General features: G+C 48.1%; 1 protein-coding gene across 13 annotated transcripts in view; it reads right to left on the reverse strand.

Moving 5' to 3' along the window:
* The window catches only part of LOC147459986 (phytyl ester synthase 2, chloroplastic-like), a 163,856-nt gene extending 140,231 nt beyond the window's left edge, over nucleotides 1-23,625 (reverse strand). For 7 of the 13 annotated variants that reach the window (XM_086511144.1, XM_086511142.1, XM_086511143.1 and 4 more), the window contains exons 1-2: nucleotides 22,976-23,625; nucleotides 13,278-13,479 (exon numbers count right to left, since the gene is read on the reverse strand). In XM_086511144.1, the coding sequence (XP_086367270.1) occupies nucleotides 13,278-13,479; nucleotides 22,976-23,439 (666 nt within the window). In that variant the 5' untranslated portion in view covers nucleotides 23,440-23,625. The remainder of the gene's footprint in view (nucleotides 1-13,277; nucleotides 13,480-22,975) is intronic. The other 6 variants (XM_086511141.1, XM_086511140.1, XM_086511139.1 and 3 more) reach the window with 3 other exon arrangements.
* Nucleotides 23,626-24,053: the final 428 nt, after the last annotated feature.

The following is a 24,053-nucleotide window of genomic DNA, read 5'->3' on the forward strand; positions in this document are numbered from 1 at the left end:
TCTCATTTTGGCGATCACGGTGGGACCTCAACTGAAGTCTCACTCTTGTTGAGTAGCTGGGTTCTTCGCTTCGCCTGTGCAGTCTAAGTCTCTCGCCTTGCTGGTCTGGTCCCCTCTCGCCCTGGTCCAGCTTGCCCTCGTCTCTGGTCTAGACCCCCTCGACCCTGGTCTAGCTGGTCTAGTCACTTCTCTGGTCTAGACCCTGGTCTAGTCCTCCTCGTCCCTGGTCCAGCTGGTCTAGACACTCGTCTGGTCTAGACACTCGTCTGGTCTAGTATGGTCTAGTAGAGTCTAGACCAGTCTTCAGCCAGTTCAAGGTTTCTTGCCCAAAGCTTGGGTGGTTTGGAGGTCACTGTATGACACATACACGGAAGTCAGTTGAGCGTCAAAGCCCACTACTGAGCCCTCTGAAGTACTATCACAGAAGACGACCTTTGACACCTTGTAGAAATCCTTCAACCTCATCACCTATACCTCCACATCTCACATCACCCATTCCTTCATCAGGTTCCCCATCTTCGCGATCACCTTCTCCGGAAAAGCTCTCTCCTATTCTTCTACAACAAGCTACTGTGCAACAGACTCAGCAAGGAATCATGGAGCCACTAGCTAGTGTTTTGGCCAAGGTGAACATCAAGTTCCCTACATTCAAAGGGCTGTCTTCAGAAGATGCTGACGACCATACAAGAAGATTTGTATCTCTCTGTAGGGGACGTGGGCTGAACAGAGAAGATGCTTACTTGGTACTATTTCCATCCACCCTGGATGGCCTGGCAGATAAATGGTACAGCCAATTTGCAGAGAACCATTTTGCAACTTGGGCAGCCTTAAGACAGCAGTTCTGTGCAGCTTTCAGGCCAGGTGACTACCAGGAGAAGGTGTTGGATGAGTTGGCCAACATGGTGCTCAAACCTGAGGAGACTTTTGCGGAGCTTATGACGAAAACTAAGTCTCTGGTGGCCAAGCTTCCCCAACAACCCGGTGAATTCATGATTAAAAAGTGGGTGGAGAAGGCGCTTCCCAAAACTTCTCAGCAAAAACTCCGAGAGAGTCTTCGACCCGACGCCACTCTCGACGAGTTCATCGCAGCTGCTACTAGAATAGAGGGAGCAAGGAAGCTCTTCAACAACTCTCTTCAAATAGATACTTCCTCTGTGTTCTCGGAAGGTAGTCCTACTGATCCTTTAACTTCTTTACGTAGGGAACTGGAAGCCCTAAAGCTACAACGAGCCCTTCAAGAGGAGAGGTCCTTCTCTCTTAGACAAGAGAAGCCTACACAGAATGAGGCATTGGAACAGATTAAGCGCGAGTTAGAAGAGCTCAAGTGTCAGCAAGAGACTAAGGCTATGGTTTGGTGTAGCTCATGCCGCTCTCCAGGGCACCCACCACAGGAATGCCCCCTTCGGTTTTACTGCCACTTCTGTGAAAAAGCTGGACATGAGGATAAAGATTGTTACTACCTCAAGGGATTGCGTCAAATACAACAAAATCTTGGTCCTTCTCTCCAACAAGGGTTAGCACCTGCATCCAACATGGTCTCACCCTACGGCCATCAAAACCAGTTGCCTCCTCTGCTGACAACACCCCCTATGCAGCAAGGTATGCACAACAACTTTGCACCCCACAGTTTTTACCATGCCAATACTCCCTCAGTTCCCCAAAGTTTCTACACCTCAGCCTCAAATTCCATGCAGCAACCACCTCGTCCCCCGTTTCGTCCTTCCAATCGGCCCATACTCTGCTACAGATGCGGAGAATATGGGCATTATCAGAGCAAGTGTCCTTTACCCGAGGGGTCTCCTCCTTGTCGTCATTGCCCTGATTCGAAGGATCACTACAGTAAAGATTGTCCCAAGCAAAGGGCATCCTCTTCTTCAGGCCCAAATCAAAATCAACAAGAATTTACATTCCCGAAAATCAATCTAATCACAGTGAACACCACTCCTCAACCAGCACCTGCTACACATACAGTTCAGCCACAACGAGCAGCAGAGCCTACTGGGGTGCTCACTCGAGCACAAAGAGCAGCCCTGGGTTTAAGGTTGCCAACTGGACCATCGGGTCCAACACTTCAGCAACCTGTTCAAAATGGCGTACCCGTAAATGGTGCAAAGAATAGGCCAATCTCTATGCTTTCGGACATTGATGGAGCTTTCCTAGCAGCAGTAGCTGATTTGCAACAGGTCAAAGTTTCCGAGGAGGCCCAGGTTGTAGAAGAGAGGCCCACTGCGGAAGCAATCTTGAAGAACACCTTTCAGCAAATATCTCTTTATGAGATGCTTCGGCTCGATGCAACTCTTAGAAGTGACACACTCTCAATAATTCAATCTTTGTACCCCGGTACCGGGCTTAGTGGCGGGCACCTACCTGTGCAGCCCCTGGTGTCCTACATGATTTCAGATCCGGCTGCTCCCCTCACCGATTATAAAAGTCCACGCCTTTCTGTATCTATTCTAGGGCAGTCGTTCTCAGGCGTCATAGTGGACGGCGGGTCTGGAATCAACCTAATGCCCGAATTTACCATGTCAGCCTTAGGTCTGCAGCCTACTCGCCCTGCTCCGTTCACTGTTACATTGGCAGACCAACGGACAGTCTATCCTGTGGGCATAATCGAGAAGGTGCCTTTGAAGGTACAAGACTTCACTTTTAGCTTGGATTTTGTGGTGGTCAGTCTTCCTCAAGTGGAGGGAGGATTTCCCTTGCTGATTGGTAGACCATGGTTGCCGCATACGAAGGCACTTCATGATTGGGGAAACGACGCCATGTGGATATCCACTCCCGGCTCCCAAATGCAACCAATCCGGCTTGAAGGAGGGATGGATCCAGTGGCTCAGTACAGCTCATGGACAGTACAGTCCAACCCTGACCCGGAGCAGCCCATTCCACCTGATGGGTCTGACGAGGACCTGCTACAGTGGTTGGAAGCTACCGCTTCGATGCCATGCTACATGGTCTCTACTCAAAACTTACCTGTGCCGCCAGTTACACTCTCTCTTCAAAATCCTCAGGAGGACATCGATGTCCAAAGTCCTACAAACAGTACAACAGTCGAAGAAATAAGTGTGTCAGCCCCACATTCTCATGCGTCGAATGAACCGCCGATGGAAGCCCTCGGTCTTGGGGAACCTATCACACATCACTGAAGGGGGAAGAAATCTCCTCTGCATGCGCTAGCCAAAGATTCCCCCCTTCCTGGAGCATCTCTCAAGTTGGACCCCATTCAAAAGCACTCTGTCAGGTTGTCTGCATCGGAAGATTTGCCCTTCGAGGAGCTCCCACAGGGATGGTTAAAAGAAGAGTATGCAGAGTTTCCAATCGATCAAACCCCTGCTCATGATGTCTTGAAGCTCCAAGAGGCAGCTCACCTCTCATCTTCAAAAGCACCCCCTCCAGCTGCAACCCCAGACCCGGTCAGAGAAGTCAACCTGGGAGATCCTGACAACCCTCAGCACGTACTGTTAGCAGCTTGGTTATGGGAGCATCCCGCACTACTAAATCAGGTCGTCTCCTTCATTCACTCTTTTAAAGATGTTTTCGCTTGGTCATACAAGGATTTAGAGGGGATTCCACCAGAATTGGGTGTCCACACTATACCCCTGGTCGAAGGGGCTAAGCCTGTAAGAGGCCGCGCTTACAAGCTCAACCCGAAATATGCTGAGGCGGTCAAGGCAGAGTTAGAAAAAATGCAAGAGGCAGGGATCATAGTACCTGTGGAGCACTCTGAGTGGTTATCACCCATGGTGATAGCGCCGAAGAAGCAATCCAACAAAATCCGCGTGTGCGTCGATTACCGTGCTCTAAATAAGGTAACTATCCCAGATGGGTTCCCAACACCTTTCACCGAGCGTGTGCTCGAAGATGTAGCAGGGCATGTATTGTACAGTTTCATGGATGGGTTTAGTGGATACAATCAGTTGGGCATCCATCCAGGTGATCAACTGAAAACTGCTTTTGTGACTCCTTGGGGTATTTTTATGTACACTCGAATGTCTTTTGGGTTGAAAAATGCTCCACCCTCTTTCAATAGGGCGGTATATCTCATCTTTTGTCCTCTGCTTACGGATCATCTTCGCATCTTCATGGACGATTTTTCGACCTTCTCAGGTGCTCAATGTTCAACCCCAGTGGAAAACCTACAGGAACACCTCTCTCAGCTCTCTGCCATCTTTCTCAGGTGCAGAGAGGCGCGTCTAAAGCTAAATCCTAACAAATGTCATTTTTTGGTTACTGAAGGCACACTTCTAGGCAATGTGGTGTCGGCTAAAGGTTTAGCTCCTGACCCAGAGAAGATTGTGGCAATCTTAAGGTTACCACCGCCCATCAACCCAAAAGGGGTACAGAGCTTTGTAGGCCACACAGGATATCATCACAGGTTTATACGCATGTATGCACAGGTGGCTCAACCCCTGACCCGCCTAACCAGTGCTGCTGTTCCCTTTCAATGGTCAAAGGCAGAGTCAGAAGCTTTTGCATACCTTAAAAAACACCTCACAGAGGCGCCTATCTTAGTAGCTCCTGATTGGTCTCTAACCTTTCATGTGCATACAGATGCCAGTCAACTGGCTGTGGGAGCACTGACTGGCTGTGGGAGCAGTGCTGACTCAGCCTAGCAAGGAGTATAACCTGGATCGCCCTGTTCACTATGCAAGTCGCCTACTCACCAAGGCAGAGTGTAACTATAGCACCACAGAAAGGGAAGGTTTAGCCATTGTGTATGCTCTGCAAAAATTCAGGCACTACTTATTAGGGGTCCACTTCACAGTTATTACTGATCACCATGCCCTCAGATATCTGCTCAACAAGCCACAGGTTGCAGGTAGAGTATGGCGATGGCTACTCTTATTTCAAGAGTTCGACTTCGAAGTGGTACTCAGGCCCGGCAAACATCATGTCCTCGCCGACCATCTTTCTCGCGTTTACAATGGTGAAGAAGCAACAGGGGTTGCTGACGACTTTCCGGACAGCAGTCTTTTTAAGGTGGATACCTCACCGGAATGGTACGGCGATGTTTTGCATCTGCTTTCTAGGGGCCTTTACCCTGAGAATGCTTCTCCCCTACAGAAGAGACGCCTGCTGCTAAAGTCTAGACCTTTCACTCTCATTGGGGGCCAGTTATACAAATCAGGGCAAGATGGTGTTCTGAGGCGGTGTGTCTGCCCTCACGAAGTCGAGTATATTTTAGAGGATGCCCATAGTGGTCCCACTGGTGGCCATTACCCTGGCCATATTACTGCACAAAAGATTCTCCAGTGTGGCTTGTGGTGGCCCTATATTTTCCGCGATGCAATCGCTTATGTAAAGGTATGTGATGTATGTCAGCGCTGTGGCCCTAAACCAAGCAAACAGTCTAACCGTCCTCTACAGGTCTCTATGGCATGGCAACCCTTTGAGAGGTGGGGCATAGATTTTGTAGGCCCCATTACTCCCTCTGCCCAACCCGGCAATCGGAAGTATCTCTTGGTGGCTACCGACTACGCAACAAAGTGGGCAGAGGTACTTGCCACATCGGACTGCACTGGCACTACAGTAGCCAAGTTTCTCTATGAAAATATTTTCTGCAGGTTTGGATGTCCATTGGAAATCACCAGTGACAGGGGTAGTCACTTTGTGAATGAAACAATTTCTACCTTGCTGGCCAACTACAAGATTTTTCACAGAAAATCTTGTTCTTATTACCCTAGAGCAAATGGGCAGGCAGAGAGCACTAATAAGGTTCTGATAGCACTCCTGCGGAAAGCATGTCATCTTCATCCGTCAACCTGGGCTCAAGCTATCCACGGTACACTTTGGGCATATCGAACTTCTTTCAAAGCCACAACCAATCACACTCCATTTTCAATTGGCGTTCGGGTTGGAAGCAATAGCACCTTTCGAATTCAACTCAGGGTCCCCGCGAGTGGGAAGTCTTCGTGCCAATGGAAATTTGGGGTCAGCAGCAGTCCCTCGTCTTTTCATTTGAGAGGAAAGCCGAGGTTTGGCTTCACTGGCTCTAGAAGTAGAACAGCTTCGTCGTAAAGCTTGGCATGATCGCCATCTCAGGAAGCCGCAAATAAAACAAGGAGCACTGGTGCTACTTTATCAGGCCAAGTTTCTGAAAAAAGCAAAAAAGTTGGTCCCAGCATGGCAAGGACCATATAAGGTGATAGAGATTCTACCCCATGGTGCAGTACAATTAGCCACTCTCGAAGGAGTTTCTCTGCCTTTGGTCAATGGATCTCGGATCAAATGCTATCATGCTTGAGAGACGCTCAAGGGTCTAACCGCACGACAATCAGAGAAGGTGTTGAGCTTTGCAGACTCATGACCCTTAAATGACTTCGGAATCGCTATCTTTCCCATCTTACTGTTCTGATTTATCTTATCTCTCTTAGAAAATTTCCTTAGGCAGCTCTCCTTCCGCGGTCTAGCTTAAGCTCATAGGGTGCTTCTAGACTTGATCAACTCTATCTTCACTCTATCTGTCTTCAATCTTTGTCTTTCTTGGACATAACCTAATCGTCCCAATCTGAACAAGTTCCTTTTCTCAGATTTTACTCTCAAGTCAAACTCAGTTCTTGGAGATGCATAAAGCTATAAATGCCTTGAGTGGGGTATTTATGTAGGACGATACTTCGCGTTTATGAATTGCTTATTCTTTCTACTAACTCGATATTATCAATGCGTGTTATTCTTTTGGTCTACTCTATCTTTAAGGTCTCTGGGATAGTTTTGATGATTAGTACTAACTGTTTTTTTTTTCCTCCCCTCAACTTGTCTCTCCTCTGAACCAACTCCCCTAGCCTCTGTCCTAATCCTTCCCTTTCCCTCTTCCTCTCATAGCTTTCACATCCCCTCCAGAAATTAGATGTGGGGACAGTTGCCAAATCAAGGCGCCTTTGGTAATGCTCATTCTGCTACTAATGATAAGCTACTATTTCTGCAGCGGAGCTTAGTTGAGCTTAGTGGGGTAAGCCCTGAATTAATGTGGAATTGCAAGTCCCTTGCCCTTTCCCCCTCACCCTCTCTCCCTCGTCCTACCCCTTTTCCTAACCCTCCCACCCCCGGCCTCTCCCATCTCCTAAAACCATCGCCCTAGCCCTAGCCCTCTCACCTCTCGACCCTATTTTCTCGCCCTCACCCCTCGCCCTCTACCACCCTCGCTCCTCGCCCTTTTCCCTCGCCTCGCCCCTTACCTCTCGCCCTCGCCCTCGCCCTCGCCCTTTCCCTAGCCTAGCCCCTCCCACCCCTCGCCCTCGCCCTCGCCCTCGCCCTAACCCCACCACCTCCTCGCCCTCGCCCTTTCCCTCGCCTATCCTCTCCCACTCCTCGCCCTCGCCCTCGCCCTCGCCCTCGCCCTCGCCCTACTCGCCCCTCGCCCTCTCCTACCCTCCTCGCCCTCGCCCTACCCCTCCCACTCCTCGCCCTCGCCCTCGCCCTAACCCCACCACCTCCTCGCCCTCGCCCTTTCCCTCGCCTAGCCCCTCCCACTCCTCGCACTCGCCCCTCGCCCTCGTCCTACTCGCCCCTCGCCCTCTCCTACCCTCGCTCCTCGCCCTTTTCCCTCGCCTAGCCCCACCACTCCTCGCCCTCGCCCTTGCCCTCGCCCTCGCCCTCGCCCTCGCCCTAGCCCATGCCTGGTCCGTTTAGCTACTCGCCCTCACTCTTCCTTTTCCATCGCAATTTTCCTCGCCCTAGCTGGGCCTTGCACAAAAGCAACATAAAAATCTTAAAAATAAAAGCAGCTTGATAAGAATACTGAAAAGCTACTTTAGCGTACATATAAGGTTCATTTTAGGCCTAATTCTTCTTATCAGCAGCACAGAGTCTTCACAGTTCACAACTCAGCGGCAAGGTCTCGCGGCAAGGTCTCCTGAGCTCCTCAACACCGCTTACTCAAATTTCTCACTGGAAGCCCACGCACAGTCTAGTAAGATGGTTCGTACTCGAAACAGGGAAAAGCATCTACAATCGGAGGACGAGTCCTCTGCATCTGGGGATAGTTCTGACAGCAAATCAGACTATACTCCCAGTTCAGAGCAGATTTCAGAGGAATCTTCTGAGGAAGATTCACCACAGTCAGCCATTGTTGACAGAGTCACTACTCTCCAGGTGCCTCGCCCGTCTGGTGCTCTCTCCAAGGTACCTTTAATTCTGATATATCATCTACAGGCTCCGAATCCAGCACTGAAGGAGGTGTTCTCCCAACAACAACTGATACACTTGGGTCTCCAAAAGTTGGCGGAGACCGATTTGTCTGCCAATATCTCTATCGCCAAGCTATGTTCCCTCTTACTAACTTTTCCAAAGCTGAATGATACCGCACTCACGGCGGAGGATATCGGACAGGCAATGGGAATATTGACTGTGCTGACACCTCTGCCCGCAACAAAAACCTTCTCGAATCTTTCACCAGACGAAACGGCAAATGCTTGTCAGGAACTTTTGCTGGACTCACACCCAGACTATCACAGGAGTCAGCAACTATATTCAGTGTTACAGTATTATTTTTTACTGCGAGCACCTGAAAGATCAGGGGTTTCATCTCCTCCAGGTTCTCCAGCAATATGCGATGCTCTATTTTGTCTCTACCATTGCCGGCCATACCCATTTCACAATTTGCTGTTTAAAGCGTTACAGGACAGGGCAAAGCGGTTTCGGACTCAACGTAAAGGCAAAGCGGAAAAGTTCAATTGCTATGCAGCGCCTATTATGTCTTGGGTGGTACAAATTATGCAGCAAAAGCCGGATGCCAAGGCAGTTCTCACCCTTCCCGACGATCCGAAAGAGCAAGAACGTTCCAAAACGGCAAAAGGAAAGGGCATCTCGCGCAAGAGGGCAAAGGTACAAAAAGACTCATCTGCGCAGCTGGCAACACTACCTTTCTCAGAATCGCAGGTCAAAATCTCGGACTTCCATACTACAGCACCAGCAGTGCGTATGTCTACTTCTGTGGCCACCTCCACTTTCACACCACCTATTGTGAGTAGTGTTGCCGTCACTAAAACACAACATCCAGTTGTCTCCCCGGCACTACATACTACTCTTACTGCTGGGGCACTGAAGGATACTGCAGGGGCATCTAGCTCTGGGGCGCCTACATCTGACAAACATAACATGTATGAGACTTTGGCGCCTCAAGCTGACAGACTTTTAGAGGCAGACAGAAGAGCCATTTCGACGATTATCAATGCAGCACTCTCATTGCAAGGTACCAACGGTATGCATCGCTCTTGCTACGACGGTATGTCAAGGGAAGTGCAAACGCATCTTCAACGAGCGATGGATAGGGACAATTTCATTGCTACCTCTCAGGATCGTATAAGAATCTTAACTCAACAGGTAGTGGACCTCAAACATATCGTCCACACTCAGCAAAAACAGTTAAAAGAGGCAAATGATATGACTGCAGCAATTCAGAATCTCTCTCCGGTGGTACATACACTATGTCCTTCTTGTGCAAAATACCAAGCTGTAGCCATTTCACACGCAGTTCAAGCTACAACTACAACTACAACCCCGGTTTCTCAGCAAGTTCCTGCATTGGCACCACAGGTACCGGCACAGACGGACGTGTCCAAAGCACATTCAGGGGACTCTCAAACGGCAGAAAAAGCAAATCCTAATAATATGGTATCTAAACCAACAGGCTCGGTCTCATCACAATTTCAGGGTCCCTCTATGGCCTCCCCCTCCCAGTCTCCATCCTATCCACAACACTTCTACGGCTTCCCGGGATTCCAACAACCAGTTCCACCCTCGCAACCTGCGCAGTCGTTTCCTGGGTTTCCACCAGCTCCACCTACTCAACCGCAAAACATGACGCAGCCTGCTGCTCCATACCCGATGTACCCTCCTCATGGCCACTACCCCTCACCATACACTTGGCCTCCATCTCCTTACCCAACTTACTATCAGCCTCCGCCACCTCCTCCTCCATCATCCGACCACCAACAGTAGAGCGCCGTTATTTCAATTCATCAGTTCCGCTCTCCGGGACGGGCAGCGGACTTGTGGCGGGCAACTTGTAGCCTGCTACAGTGTCACTTTCACTTTCATATGACAGTAGTTTATAGTTGGGCTTTGGTCAGTTGGCCTTTGGTCTAGTCGGTTCACACTTGGGCAGACACGTGGCAGGGTGGCCTAGTGGACATCGTGGCCAGGTCACCACCGCCACCCAGTGGGGATAGACTTAAGATAATGTTCTTTATGGGCCGTTGGTGGCTCTTATGGTTGTACATATGAGTAGTCATTTTTGGGGGCAGCCCTATCTTATCTTGTACGTAGTCGTCTAGAGAGTCTTACACAGAGCACTGCTTCACCATCCCTGCACATGTGAGCCTCGACACCCCATTTGTACCTGTGAGTCCTGGGCTGGAGCGGAGTGTGCTGCCACGCCAGGGTCTGTACATGGTTCTTTGAGCTAGTCGAGTCCACATGTTCTGGTCCACTGTTGTGTCTCTGTTGTTATCCATTGTTTCTGTGTTGTTATCCGTTATTTTTGTGTTTCATTCTGTCTGAGAGAGTTTTCATTTGGTTGAGTGAGATTGTCACGCACATTGCACTGAGGGGCACCCACACTGTAGAGAGCACGACGCATTATCCGCGCTACAGTCTGGTACTGCACAAGGGAGTGGTGGCAAGGGATTCCTTGCTACAAGACTGCCCCATGGCACAACAGGTTTGGTTTCGGATTCACTAACTGATGCCTGCGTTTGCAATAGCTAGCCAGTACACTTGGGGTGCTCACCCAGCACTTCTTTTTGAGATGGCATCAATAAGCAGTATGATTGTGATACAGAAGGGCTGGCCTAGACTCCAGCCTACCACAGAGCTTTTACCCCAGGAGTGAAGCGAAGATAGAGGGAGTTGTTGGGAGCTCATCTGCAGCCTGACTTTTTGGTTCATCTGGAGAGCCCGATGTTGCAGCATTTTCGAGGCTTGACCCGTCCCACCAGCGTAGACTGTATGTGACATCTGGTTCGAGCTGATCCACACACTCAAGGGACAGTTTGAGAGGCTTTGGGGCAGCTCCGATTGCTTGCGAGGCTCCCCTTCTTGCAAATTTGGTGATTTCTTGCCCAAAAAAAAAAAAGAGACTGACCCAGGGAACCCTAGGGACGTGGGTCTTGCCTCGCTTCAACCTACCAGGTGGGCACAACATGTGTCTCTTTCACCGCCGAAAGGTACATCTACCTTAGGTACGGTGGGGCACAACCACAAAACAGCCCTTACTCCCTAATCTGCTCCTGGGAGATATCGAAGTCATCACCTGATAGGAAGGTGTAACTGTTGACATGCCAATGTTCTCAAGGAGCACAATTGAGAACATCATTGATCAATCCACAGCTGAGAATCAATGCACATAGCTAGAAATAGGGTGCATCCACGCGCAAGCAGATATAACCACATACAACAAGGCTGCATAGTTCCTGAACGTTCACGACATGTGATATGCGGCCATGAGATCCAAGCAAACCCTAGTCGATAAGCAAATTTTTTCCACAACATGAACCGAATCGGTTGAATGCCACTTTTAGTCTAACATGGAATGGCCATGCTTGGGAGTTCCAATAAACAAGCTTGTCCGCAATGAGGATTGAAATTCAATCAAGTGTTTGTTGGAGACATTAATACCAATAGGATATCCCATGTGACGTACACTGTAACCCTTCTGGATTACACAACCATGCTAACTAAGCTGTTGTAAATCTCTCTCCGTCAGCTGATACAAGATGACTTCCATCTATTTAAATGTAATCCAGATGCTTTGGCAAACAAAGACCACACATACGTAGCATAATCAATGTTAACTTTCTCAGCTTTTAAAAACATGGAGCCATTAGTCAAAGGTTGACTGACTGATTTCTTGCCTGTGGGTAAAGTGAGCCCAAATATTTGACCTTCTTCAGCCAAACGTATGAGTGTGGGCATGGGATGAGTCACCAAAGGAAAGAGCAGACTCCAGAGGGCTCAATGGACCAACCTCTCCATAAAAAACGTGTTAGCATACAAGTTTAAGTGGCTCCACCATTGGTAAACACACAAGATTGAGAACCATCACTAATTGTGTGGATCAATTGTGACATGCGTCTGGCAAAACCCATACATTTCATTAAGTGTGCCATAAATGACTAATTGACACAATCAAAAGCCTTTTCAAGAACTAACTGTATCGTGACCATCACTTGCTTTGTTGGATGTCATGATCTATCCCTATTTGAACTATAAAGATGTTATGCAAGTAATGCGTCCTATATGAATCCATACTGAGCAGATGCATCAGATCAAGTAAAACCTTATGTAATCGGTTAGCTAAAACTTTTGCAATAGTCTTATACATACAACCCATCAAAGAGATCGGTCTCCAGTGATTCACATTAGAGGGCAAAGACACCTTGCACAAAATCTGTTGGTAAAGAATTGTTAAAGGTTTTTGGAATTCCTAATCATATATATGAAACAATTATCCCAGCCTAGTCTGGAATTTTTTCTTTGAGTAGGTGGTGAAGCACACATACAACTTCCTCTAGTGCTAGCATTGGATTGTAGAGCTGCCAAAAGGGATTGCAAAACAAATAATTCTTGTTTTCCTTTTGCAACATGGTGTATCCATCTTGCTGCATTACACATTGTACATTAGACAAAAAACAATCCCAAGCAGATGTTCCTGTCAATCCACATTGAGTATGAAATTTTTAATCAACTGAGGGATATAATGAGCTGCAGGAGCAATCCGGAGGTGCCAAATGAAAAGCTGCCAACCTATTCTATGAGGACATTGCCTGAACCCTTTGTGCATCTTAAAATCACCTTTTAATCTGGCTATCGATCTTTGTGGGCAATGTGCTACAGGTTAATAATGACGGAATTCCAAAAGGGATGCCATTCTTTGGGGCCAATTTAGTGTCAATCTCACTGTGCATGAGCAGTAAGGATCTAATGGCATTCCGACGGACCAGGTCAACCACTAGTATCAAAACCTCTTGAGCCACAGCCTAGATCACCTCCACTTTTGACATACTGAATAGTAAATCAGCCTCTTCTAGAGCCCTTATCTCTTTAAGGAATGAAAAGCACTTCATTCAAAAAGCTTTAGCTTTTGCTATTTCCCATGGTCTTAAGACACCCACTTTCATCTCATTTGGAGATTTGAAAGTGGTGTTTTATCGGAAGTACAAAAGATTGAAAGAAAAGATGAGCCTGTATCCAATTACCAGTGCATTCCTAAGTCCAGCACAAGACACCGCCTAAACACTCAAATACTTATTATCCACCGATGTAAGAGACATTGATCATACCAACACCAAACGAGAAAATAAGTCAGGTGCTTCCTTGACCAACCGGAGGGCAAGCGGTCCACCAAACGATTCTCCAAGCAATGTCACATGACGTTCTTTGCGACCCTGAAGCTCTTCCCTTAACATTGGAATCAGAGATTGTACTAATTGTGCCCAGGATGACCTATCAGTGGTAGGAATGTAGATACACCTAATATCATACCTGTGAAAAAAAATGGTACCCATCCATCTATAAACATTGCATATGGAACATCACCTCATCAAGAAGGCTTGACTTACAGGCACAATCAACGTCATGAGATTAACGTGTTCTAAATTCAGCACCCCACACACTATCAAACATTGATTGGTGCACCTCTGTGTCTCAGAGAAATCAAAGCTTGTCATATTTTAGGGAAAGAAAAATAATAAGGGATGCTGAAACTTTTCATTTAACCAACTTCATATAAAAAAATACAGAACAGTGCTGATCCACAGGTACTCAGCATAAAAATCCACTATCATGCAGATAATCTGAAAGTAATATAGGGCATTATTAAGATTGGAGCATTATTAAGGAACAGAACCTTCACACTGCCTAAAATCAGCATACCTAGGGAAGCCCTTGAAACACAGAAAAGAAAGCCAGCAGAGGCAATCAATCAGCACAAAGTAGGACAATTCACAGGAAAACTATCTGAAGTTCCTTACATCCAGTCTAGCCAAGGTCCCTACAATCTTGCAACTGAGCTTAAGCGTACTGCCCTATTTTGGAACCAATAGGGCCACAAACAACAGCTAAGCACCAACGAACATGTAACAAAACCTTCTTGGCAAATCAAAACATAGCAGGAAAGATTCAGAAGTTTTGGCCTCTATAGTACCTTAAAATATTTTACTTCAAGAATTGCTTGAAAGGAAAAAATACACCTTCACAAGGTCAGAAAGGTTTGACCTTACAAAACATAAAAGGAGCCCAAAACTTGCACAAAGACACAATCAAGAGACACATCTACCTACAAATGAAAGAGACTTCAGAGTTGAACTATCTACGAGAGTGTTTTCGAATTTAACAAGATACCAAACACACACACACATAACTGCTTAAAAGTGAAACAAAGAGAGATGAAAATAAATAAGAGAAGATTACAAAAGTCGTTCACACCAAAGACATGAGAGAAGCAGCCGAAATTGATTCCTCAACTTTAAACTCTTATGACAATGCAAACATAAGGAAGAAGTGCTAAGGAATAAGGAGCCAGAGATTTGCTGTTGCAGGCGCTCCACCCATCTCTCGCCGCCTAGTGCGACGAAAGAAGAGGGCTTACCTATCTCAGCTAGACCATGATCTGTATTGGCTGTTTATGAGTCAGGACTCTAATGAGGCATGGAGGCTTTTCCATGAGCACTCTCCACCGCCAGCCATCACTTCCACAAAGACATTGGGGGAATATGCTACATCTCTCTATACAGCATCGGGGCAGCCACCTTTGCCTGACCCTCCAGAGGCATGCTCAGAGACATGTACTTTCTTTACTGCTGAGAGGGTAAGGAAAGCCATTGACAGGATGAAGACGGGACGATCACAGGATCATGATGGTCTAGTAGCAGAGCACTTCATCCATGCCAGAGATATGCTTGCAGAGCCTCTTGCTATGATGTTTAATAGAGCCATCTATGAGGGTTTTCCTGAGACTTGGAGTGTGTCCACGATTGTGCCTATCTTCAAGTCGGGAGATCCTATGCTTCCCGGGAATTACCGTAACATCATGGTTGGTCACACTCTAGCTAGGCTATATGCATCAATTCTTGAGTATGAGTTGAGTAGATGGGCAGAGAGAGAGGGCATACGGGCAGAGCAGGACAGGCAAGGTTCAGGAGAGGTTTCTCCACGCTTGACCAGATTTTGACACTCAGAGCCATTATTGAGGAGGGTAGACACCATGGCAAGAGGATTTATTGTAGCTTTGTGGATTTCCGCAAAGCCTTTGATACAATGCCATGAGCCAGACTCATACGCAGATTGCAGGACATGGGAGTGCCCACAAAGCTGATTTGGGGGATCTTCGCTTTATACAGGACAGTGGTAGGGCGGGTAACAAGGGCGGGTAACTCTGTTACCCACCTCGGTCCACTGAGATGCCTGTCGATGGAAAGCAAACTCATGACGTCTCTCCTCTGTGCTGGCAAGCTCCTGGCGAGCCTGCTGCAACTGCTCCTCCAACCAAGGACTGTCTTGGTGCTGCTCCTGCATTCTCTGCAGGGAAGCAACACCCCGTCGAAGACGCTGCTCCTCCTCTGTCTCTCTGTAGCCAGGTGGGTCGTAGACTCCTGAAGAAAGAACCGACTAAGCTGAGGAAGTCTAGAGACCACTCTGTCAGCAGGAGAGTCCTGCGTGTCCAAGCCCTCTGTCAAAGAGCCACCACTCGCTCTTTGAGCTCAGAGTCCAGCAAGATCCTCTCAAGGATGCGTAGCATCGTGCTGCCCCTCCTCTGTCTATCTGTCATTGTGAGGATCACTGGTGCATGGTCCGAAAAGGATGTCCCAGCCAAGATGTAAACTGACCCACCTAAGTCACAAATGCGGTCACTACCATAGAAGCAATCTATCTTAGATAGATTCACGCCTCCAACTATGCGATCAGAATGAGATAAAACCAGGCTGTTAGGGGGTCTCACAAAACCTGAGTGTTGCCAAACATCAGAAACCCTCATAGTCATACAAAACCGCTCCCAAGGTGCCAGCTCAACCCCGTGTACCGTGACATGGCCACCTCCAATCGGATCAGAGAGGTCCTCCAACATGTTGAAGTCTCCCCCAACACACCAATGCTCTGCATGCGGCAAAGACTCCACAACCTAAGACCAAAACTCTGCCCATGCACTTGCCACATTGGGCGCATAGATGTTCAGGAAACCATTGAGGCAACACTGAACCTGCATAGTAATCCACTGAGCTCTACATGGTACAATAATACCTCTGCCCACAATGTCCTGCTGCAAAGAATCCGCAATAGTCATACATACCCCTCCCTGGATACCTCCAGGTCCAAATGCAACTGACCAAAACGTCTCATAGCGACCACGCAAAATCTGACCACATCGTCTAATGCGGCTCTCACAAAGATGATGCTCCTGTAGCATAAGAATGTCAATCTCACCACCCACAAGGCATCTCTGAAGCTCCTGACGCAGTCGACCCCTCTGACACTAAAATTGGGGCCCTCCTAATCCATGCACATTCCATGAGATAATCCTCATGGAATCAATGAGAGAAAACATATGCTGCAACAACAGCCAACCTCGCTATCTTTGAGGCCGGTTTGGAAGGAAAATAATCCGCATCCGAATGACCTCTAGACAAGCGCGAATAGAGTGACTTCCCGCCCAGGCCCAAGTCGAGCGTGCAGCCGGTAGGGCTACATCCTCTATCCAAGAATCCTCATGTACAAATACATAGCAAGGAGGGCTCTAAGTGTCAGCAAACAAATGCACCACAATGTGCCTGCAACCCGCTGCATCCGGTGGCGTCACGCTAAACTTGGCAAGAGGCCAAAGTTTCTATACCATATCTATCACCCCTAAGTCTCCTGTGGTGTGAGAACTCAGTAGCTTGAATCTGGAGCCAGTCAAGAACTCTGTGCAAGGTCCACTTTGTAGGATCCCTACGGCACAGCGGGAAGGAGAAACCCACCACTGTGTCCAAAGCCTCGATGCCTCGAGCTGCAAGAAAGAGGACGTGGACTCGAAAGCAAGCCTCCTCCAGGTCAGGAGAAGGGTCACCCAGGAACCGTGTGAAGCTGTAGTCGAAGAAGTCCCAACGTCTGCGAATGTCAAAGCTAGTCAAACCTCTAGGGACTGCTACAAAAGGAGAAGTCTGCACCAAAAAAGGTGGCCTCATATGGTAGTGTCCCTCCCGAGCCACACGGCTCGTAGAGAAAGCACTACCAAGAAATCGCCTCACGGCAGACGCATGTCCAATCCCCTGCGTCTGAGGAGGAGTGGAGAAGGGGTCGGAAGATGAGGCTGTGGGCCCGACCGGGGAGAGAGGAGGAACAGGAGGAGGGGGTGGAGGTGGGGTAGGAGGAGGAGGCGAGGGAGGAGGAGCGGCAGCGTCAGAGGGAGGGGAAGGTGGAGGCGGAGGAACTGAAGTGTACGGGGCAGGTCCTGTTGAAGGGGGTCAAAACAGTTCCCTGTTGGAACCCAGTGTTGCTGAGCTACAGGAGGTTGGCCACCAGGGACAGCAGTGGGGCGAGCCCGCCCGCCCTTGTCGGCGGCGGTCAGGCGCCTGCTGCCAACCGTCAGCTGTCTGATTGCTGGTCTCAGTCGAGGTACCAACTTGTGCGTCCTGTGTATCTGGCTGTTGAGCATGCTCAGCCTTGGGAGGCTACGCATGCGCTGTGGGTCGAGGTCTCCTGCGAGGAGAGGCCTTTGCCAAATGGCCCATCTATCTGCAAATGAAACACGAATTCGAGAGACCCGAATACCCCACACTTTGTCTGATCCAACTCCCACTCACCCGAGGCAGTACTCCACACTTTGTCTGATCCAACCCCCACTCACCCGAGGCAGCAGTACCACCTTCGGGAGGGAGTGTCTCTTGAACAAGAACCCGCATAGTAGGTAAACCTGCGGCCTTGACCACAACTGAAGTTGCAGTGTGCGGAGACTCCAGTACCGTCTCGAACATGGAACCAATGCTGGGGAAAAGAGGGAGGTATTCTTGCCTCGGGCCTGGGAAACAGACCGAGATCGGCAAGTCGGCCTCCTCCTCAAGCACATCTGTAGTAGAGTCAAAACCATGATGCCATCATCTAAAGTAAGCTCGAGCTGCTCGGATGCCGAGCAGGCTCAACGAAATCACCTTGATCGTCATCTCTGGAGACTCGAACTCAATCTGGTAGTACCCTCTCCCGAGGATCTGGACATCGGTGATCTTGCCCACATAGAGAAGGCAGGCCTGAAGTAGATCCCGAACCTCGCCCCGACTAGGCCGACTGTCTATGATCTTGCAGATAACCGAAGTAGCTTGCAAGCGTTCCACATAGGCAATCAAGCTCGCTTGCTCTTCTGGCGAGAGAGCAAGTCGAAGGGTCGTCTCCGCGGTGTTGGGCGAGGGGGCTACTGTAGAGTCCCTCTGAGGTGGAGCAGAAGCAGCCATTCTTTGTCTGCTGCTGAATCGAGAAGGGCGAGGTGACGAGGAAAACCACAGAAGGCTGAATAATCGCCTAACTACTATGAGCTATGAATGTGTCGAGAAGGCAGATAAGGTTGACAGTGTGACGCGCAGGCGCGAGGTAGGGGTGGTAGAGCGCGGGCTAAGGCTGTGGGGACACGGGACTGAAGCGGCCTGGCTTCGCGCCGGGAGCAGTTGCGCAAGGCAAGCAGCGGGCAGAGCAGGTAGCGCGAGGGATGGGGGGGAGGGGGAGTGTGAGCGATGGCCTGGGGGTGGTGGGGGGCAGCAGCGAGCTCACTTCGTTTCCATTTCTGCTAAAATTTCTTATGGAAGAGGAATCTAGGAATATCGACTTCCTACAATTGCATGGGAAGCAAGCAAAAAAGTTCAAAAGACGCATAAAAGCAAGATCTTGAGCACATGATGGATGCAAGACATAAAGAAGTGGTTTGGGAGATGGGATGCAGTACACTTGCTACATTATGCCTCAATTGACTCCCAAGTGAATGAAGCTCTTCTACAATGCCAATGTATTACGGCTTGGGAGGAATCCGGTGGGTCACGCTTCATACGTTACACCACCCCTATTGCCCCCAACTACAAAACCATGTTCTTAACCATGTTCTTTGTTGAAAGAGGAAACCGTACTCACCCTTACATGCCTGAGCCTATCTCCTTGTCATCAATACACATTATCGCAGCCATTCGGCTTAGCTCCCACTCCCTTCAATGTGAGACAGGGTGTTGGGGAAATTGGAGAAGAGTCAAATCAATTGTGCACATTATGCTCACTGCAAGTTCGAGAGTTTACCAACCACTACTAGAGTGCTCAACTTTTGGTCACATCCGAACTTGCTTCCCTGACATCTTTACCCATGACTTAGTGTAAGGTGCAGCGGAATAAATGTTGAACTTTGCTCAAGATGAGTGCTCCGAACTATGCTCAAGGGTTCCTTTTACTTACGAAAGGGAGAGCCTTTCGTTCCTTTAGTGAGAGAGTGCAATGGACACAAACAAAGCGAATGGACACTGTGAATGGAATTGCATGATACAGAGAGATAGAGACAGAAGAATACGACACCAGAGATGTTGTCAAACCCTCCTCCAAAAGGTCCCACTCTTTATGGCGAGAGCGGTCTACTTATGATTGCACAAATCTCTACAATGCTTGGACATGCCGACGATGTCGACGACGATGAGAACGATGACTAGATAGGCTGAAATCTGCAAATCTTATCTGCTGAATTCTGACTCTATGTCGGTGACAATGTCGATGACGACGATGCGACAACGACGTGCTGAAAACGCAGATGCTCAAATCTGCGCTTTCCGGGCTGCATCTGCAAACCTTGCGGAATCTGACCGTGCGGCGAGGATCTGCTGCGGGAAGGTGAGATCTGCGAAGTTCGGGGGTTCTACTGCAGAGTCTGACTGCTGAAAACTGAAAACACTGGTGCTACTATTGCTTCTGTCGTGAAGATCTGCAAAAACGTTAGGTCTCTGGCTGATCCAAAAACGCTAGGCTGATTTGGGGTTCTGAGGTAGAAATCTGCTAACGCTAGGCTGATTCACTGTCTACTGTCGCCGTGAATCTGCAAGTGCAAAAACGCAGGCTAATCTGATGCAAAAACGCTAGGCCTTCTGCAATGCTGAAAATGCTAGAGTTGTCGCAGGGTCGGTCTTGTTGAGAAGTTGCCTGTTGAGCAAGGTGCTCCTGCTGCCTCTTCTGCCAGAAAGTGCTAGCGCTAGGTTTGCTTATATACAAACTTAGCAAAATTGCCATACCTACTTTCCAACAAAAGTCACTTAAAAATAATAAGTGAAAAATGTCAAAAATAGGGAAAATAGGTCTATGCACTGTAAAAATGCTACTGATGGGATCTGACTGGAATCTAATGGTCATGTGTTGTGCAACCAGAGGATATGCATCTAATCTAAGTGTCTGGACATGCACGGTCAACGAACAGACTCACAAAAGTACCAGATCACTTCCTATTCTAGATTGACTTGACTGAATTGAACCCTGGTCATGCTGTAGTTTGTCCACGGACACATAGGGTTGGATGTGTCACGTGACATCCCCTCCTTTTCAAAGTGAGGTACTGGTACCGAGCTGTATGGCGTCGAGGGAGATCGCCAATAGCACCCGGAATCCTGGAAGGGACTCTTCGCCAGCCCACTCTGATGTGTAGATCGTGCGGTACTTGAACTTCATAAAGGTCTCCAACACTTGCTTCTTTGGGCCGCGCCAAAAGCGACACAAAATCATCTGTAGCTCCTTCAATGCTTCAACTTTGTCTATGGACGTAGGTCTACCCTCTTCAAGAATCTCGAAGGCTGAAAATTCCTGAAACCACTTCCAACACAAAAACATGAACATACCTATTCTATGTAAAGTGACTGGAAAAGATCTTGTCTTCTCTAAAGACTGTGCATGCAATGTAGATGAACATAGAGACGGAGTGCCAAACCGTTCACCACACACACGCATATAATGAGAGCGAATCTTGTCTTTCTGATCTAAAGCAATCAACTGTGGCAATTCACAACGGAAATGCCCATGCTTGGTGCTCATACTTTCTTGTGTTCTTTCTACAACTGTGTCGTGCCAAGAAAGAGACATGGAATGTGACTTCCTTGAATGCATACATTTCATCTTTTCATGAGAAATCCACATACATCCGTGCTCATCCATGAGCGAATCATGCTCAACAAACGGCTATGAAAAACTGAGCCCAAAAGGTCATCGCGCTCAATAACTATCGCCTAAAAACGGGCCTCGCGTCCCTACTGCCACATCAACACTCAAAATTCCGCCCCATTTCCCACCAAGAATCCTGCCGAGATTCACAGGTAGCCGGGCTGATGCTCGGGCCCTTTGCTCTGGTCCAGCTCAGACTAGGCCAATGCTCTCCTCACCCAATTGGTGCGGTCATGCCGCACCATCATATGTGACAGGAAGTTTTCTTTTTCAGAGCAGAGTGTAAATCTAGGGCTGAAATTCAAACACACAAATGCTGCCAACAACGTGGAGAAGTTGATACCTAACAGCGGAAATTACAAGCAAAAGGGGTCGCATTTACTGAGAGTCGCCAGATCTGGCTGCTGTCTGCAAAATTTCAGCAAAAAGGAATGGTAAATCTCACGTCTGTACAAGGTCTGAAAGAATGCAGTAGCTAGCACAAAGGACATACTCTGATATCTCGTTTATGTAGAGAGCAAATAGTGCCACAGACAATGGGCACCCTTGCTTCACTCCAAAGGTGATAGCAATGGACTTTGAGATAGCACCTAGACATCATACTACTGTGCTCGTCTAGTCGCACCTCATACTGAGTATAAACACCCAAAATATCTCTAAAGGCACACCAAGGGTCTAAAGGCATTGGAAGAGGCAGGCAGCCCCATGTAGCTGTGTCAAAAGCTCTAAGCATCCACAAAGCAACAATGTAGCCTCCACTTGTGCACCTTTGTTTGATCAATCAGGTAGTGCAGAGTGAAGGTGTGATCTATAGTAGAGGAGTCTCGTCTTAAGCCAGCCTGTCGTGGTGCTTGTAGGCCCTCACTCTTTGTATATAAGTTTGGTTCTGCATACAACGTTACTCCAAAATAAGTGTGGCTAGGTCAAGGGTGGAATGCATGCTACATAGACAGACAACAAAATACAAAAGAGCAAGTGTATTGTAAATGGTTTTCTGAGGTATTTTAGACTCTCCATAGACACTTGAGAGCTTCAACGCTTATCTTTTGATGATTATGCATCTCTTATGCACAACAGTCATAGCCTAAAAGGCTACATCAAACTCCTCCATCTACTCTTAGATAGCATTGTGAGATCCGAGGGATAATCAATGAAATTGAGTGCGTCTGTTATATTATTTTTTCTTGTTTATCCGTTTTCTTGTGTGCCTTGCTTTTGTGTTTTGTGTGAGTGATTTAGCCTCTCTTATAAGTAGTAAGTTTATGCTGTTCTGATCTTACAAAGGTATATGCACACCGTCGTGCCTATCTGCAAGGCTGGTAATATTTCTGATCCCATCGACTAGGATTATTATGATTGTATGCACAATTGAGGACACCTGGCGTTCTCAAAGGGAGTGGCAATGTCATCAGATGCTGATGTGAGTGATGTGGCATACGACGTGACATTGCTGCCATGTGGCAGCAGAGAGGCAGTGGATTGGCCTTGAATAGAAAACCAGGTGATCACAAAAAGCTAAGATTGGTCTTGGCTCGTGGTTGCAAACGCGTCCCCTTCAAGTGCACTTCAAAAGCAACATCCTTACTAAATTACAGAGATCTTTACTAACTGGCATCCATTACGTTGAAGCTCCCCTCAGTTGTAGAATTTGACACATGCCCTAGTTACAATATGCTTAATATACTTCCAGGCTCCAGATGATCTGGGCATGTTGTCTCAGAGAGAGAGAGAGAGAGAGAGAGAGAGAGAGAGAGAGAGAGAGAATATAACAATGTTCAATCTAACTAACTACCTTCTTTCTACCAATTCTAGAAAACATAAAAGTGAAAGCAGGGCTACTCACCCGGCATCGACCAGGTAAGGTAGCTGTCGAATAATGCCTTGGCCAGTGCAATCCATGCCAGGGGCATAGACTAAGAGAGGCCTGTATGAGCATTCTGATGAAAATTTGTACGGGCTAAGCAAGGAGATGGAGCTGTAACTAGAAGAGAACTCGGGCACAGGACAGGAGGGCACATTGCACAGTTCCCTGTCAGTATCATCAGCATCAACAACGACACCACCATCACTGTTTTCATTGCCGGCCTTAAGCTCATTCTTTCCTGCAACACCCATCTCTACTTCCTGGCTCTTCTTCTGTTCCCTCTCGCTTACGCGCATGTTTGAAGCTCCGTTTGCAGAGGCACGGATCGTGTAGGAGCAATGCCTTAAGCATCGTGGATGACCGTGCAGACTTTGGAGGGAAATTGGAGATGCTCGAGCACACAGACTCCATGGAGGCCACCGCGTTGGTGACAAGGACGCCATAGCCAGTGTCGAATATCCACGCAGTGGCAAATTGGCAATGGCTTTAGCAGATATCGCCAAATGGCATAAATTACTTGAAGTTATTAGGCAGAGATCACACTGCCCGCTCAAGCAGCCCAAACACCAGTGAGTTCCTGTCGTGGAATGCAGAGGTTGGTTTTAAAAAAAGCTAGACAGTTTTCGGGCCCACCATGTTCACGGGCGGCGTGTAACCCTCAGATGCAGAACACTCTACCCTGGAGTTTAACGGGAAAACCATCCATGATGATTATGAGGCAGTTCACGTGGAACCATGGCTCGCAACCGGCTGCTGGTTGGCAACCAGCAACTACTCAGTTCCCATGAAAAGCGAAAATTCTGGAAATGCATTGAAAAATGGAGTATTTTCCTTTGCGAAGCTGAAAAAGTGAGCAAAGTTTTGTCCTTTTCCATGGTTTCCAGCCTGCTCCACCTCCTCCCGTAGGAGCAGCATCACAACCGGTTTGCAACCAATTGCAAACTTTTTCCTCGCAACACCTCATGGGAACCAAACTGGTTCGCAACTGATTCGCAACCAGTTGCAAACCAGAGCTCCATGTGAACTGCACCTATGAACTTCTCGAGCTGGGCTATAG

This window comes from Adiantum capillus-veneris, chromosome 4, assembly GCF_014529385.1.
Source record: "Adiantum capillus-veneris isolate H3 chromosome 4, ASM1452938v2, whole genome shotgun sequence".
Classification (NCBI taxonomy): domain Eukaryota; kingdom Viridiplantae; phylum Streptophyta; class Polypodiopsida; order Polypodiales; family Pteridaceae; genus Adiantum; species Adiantum capillus-veneris.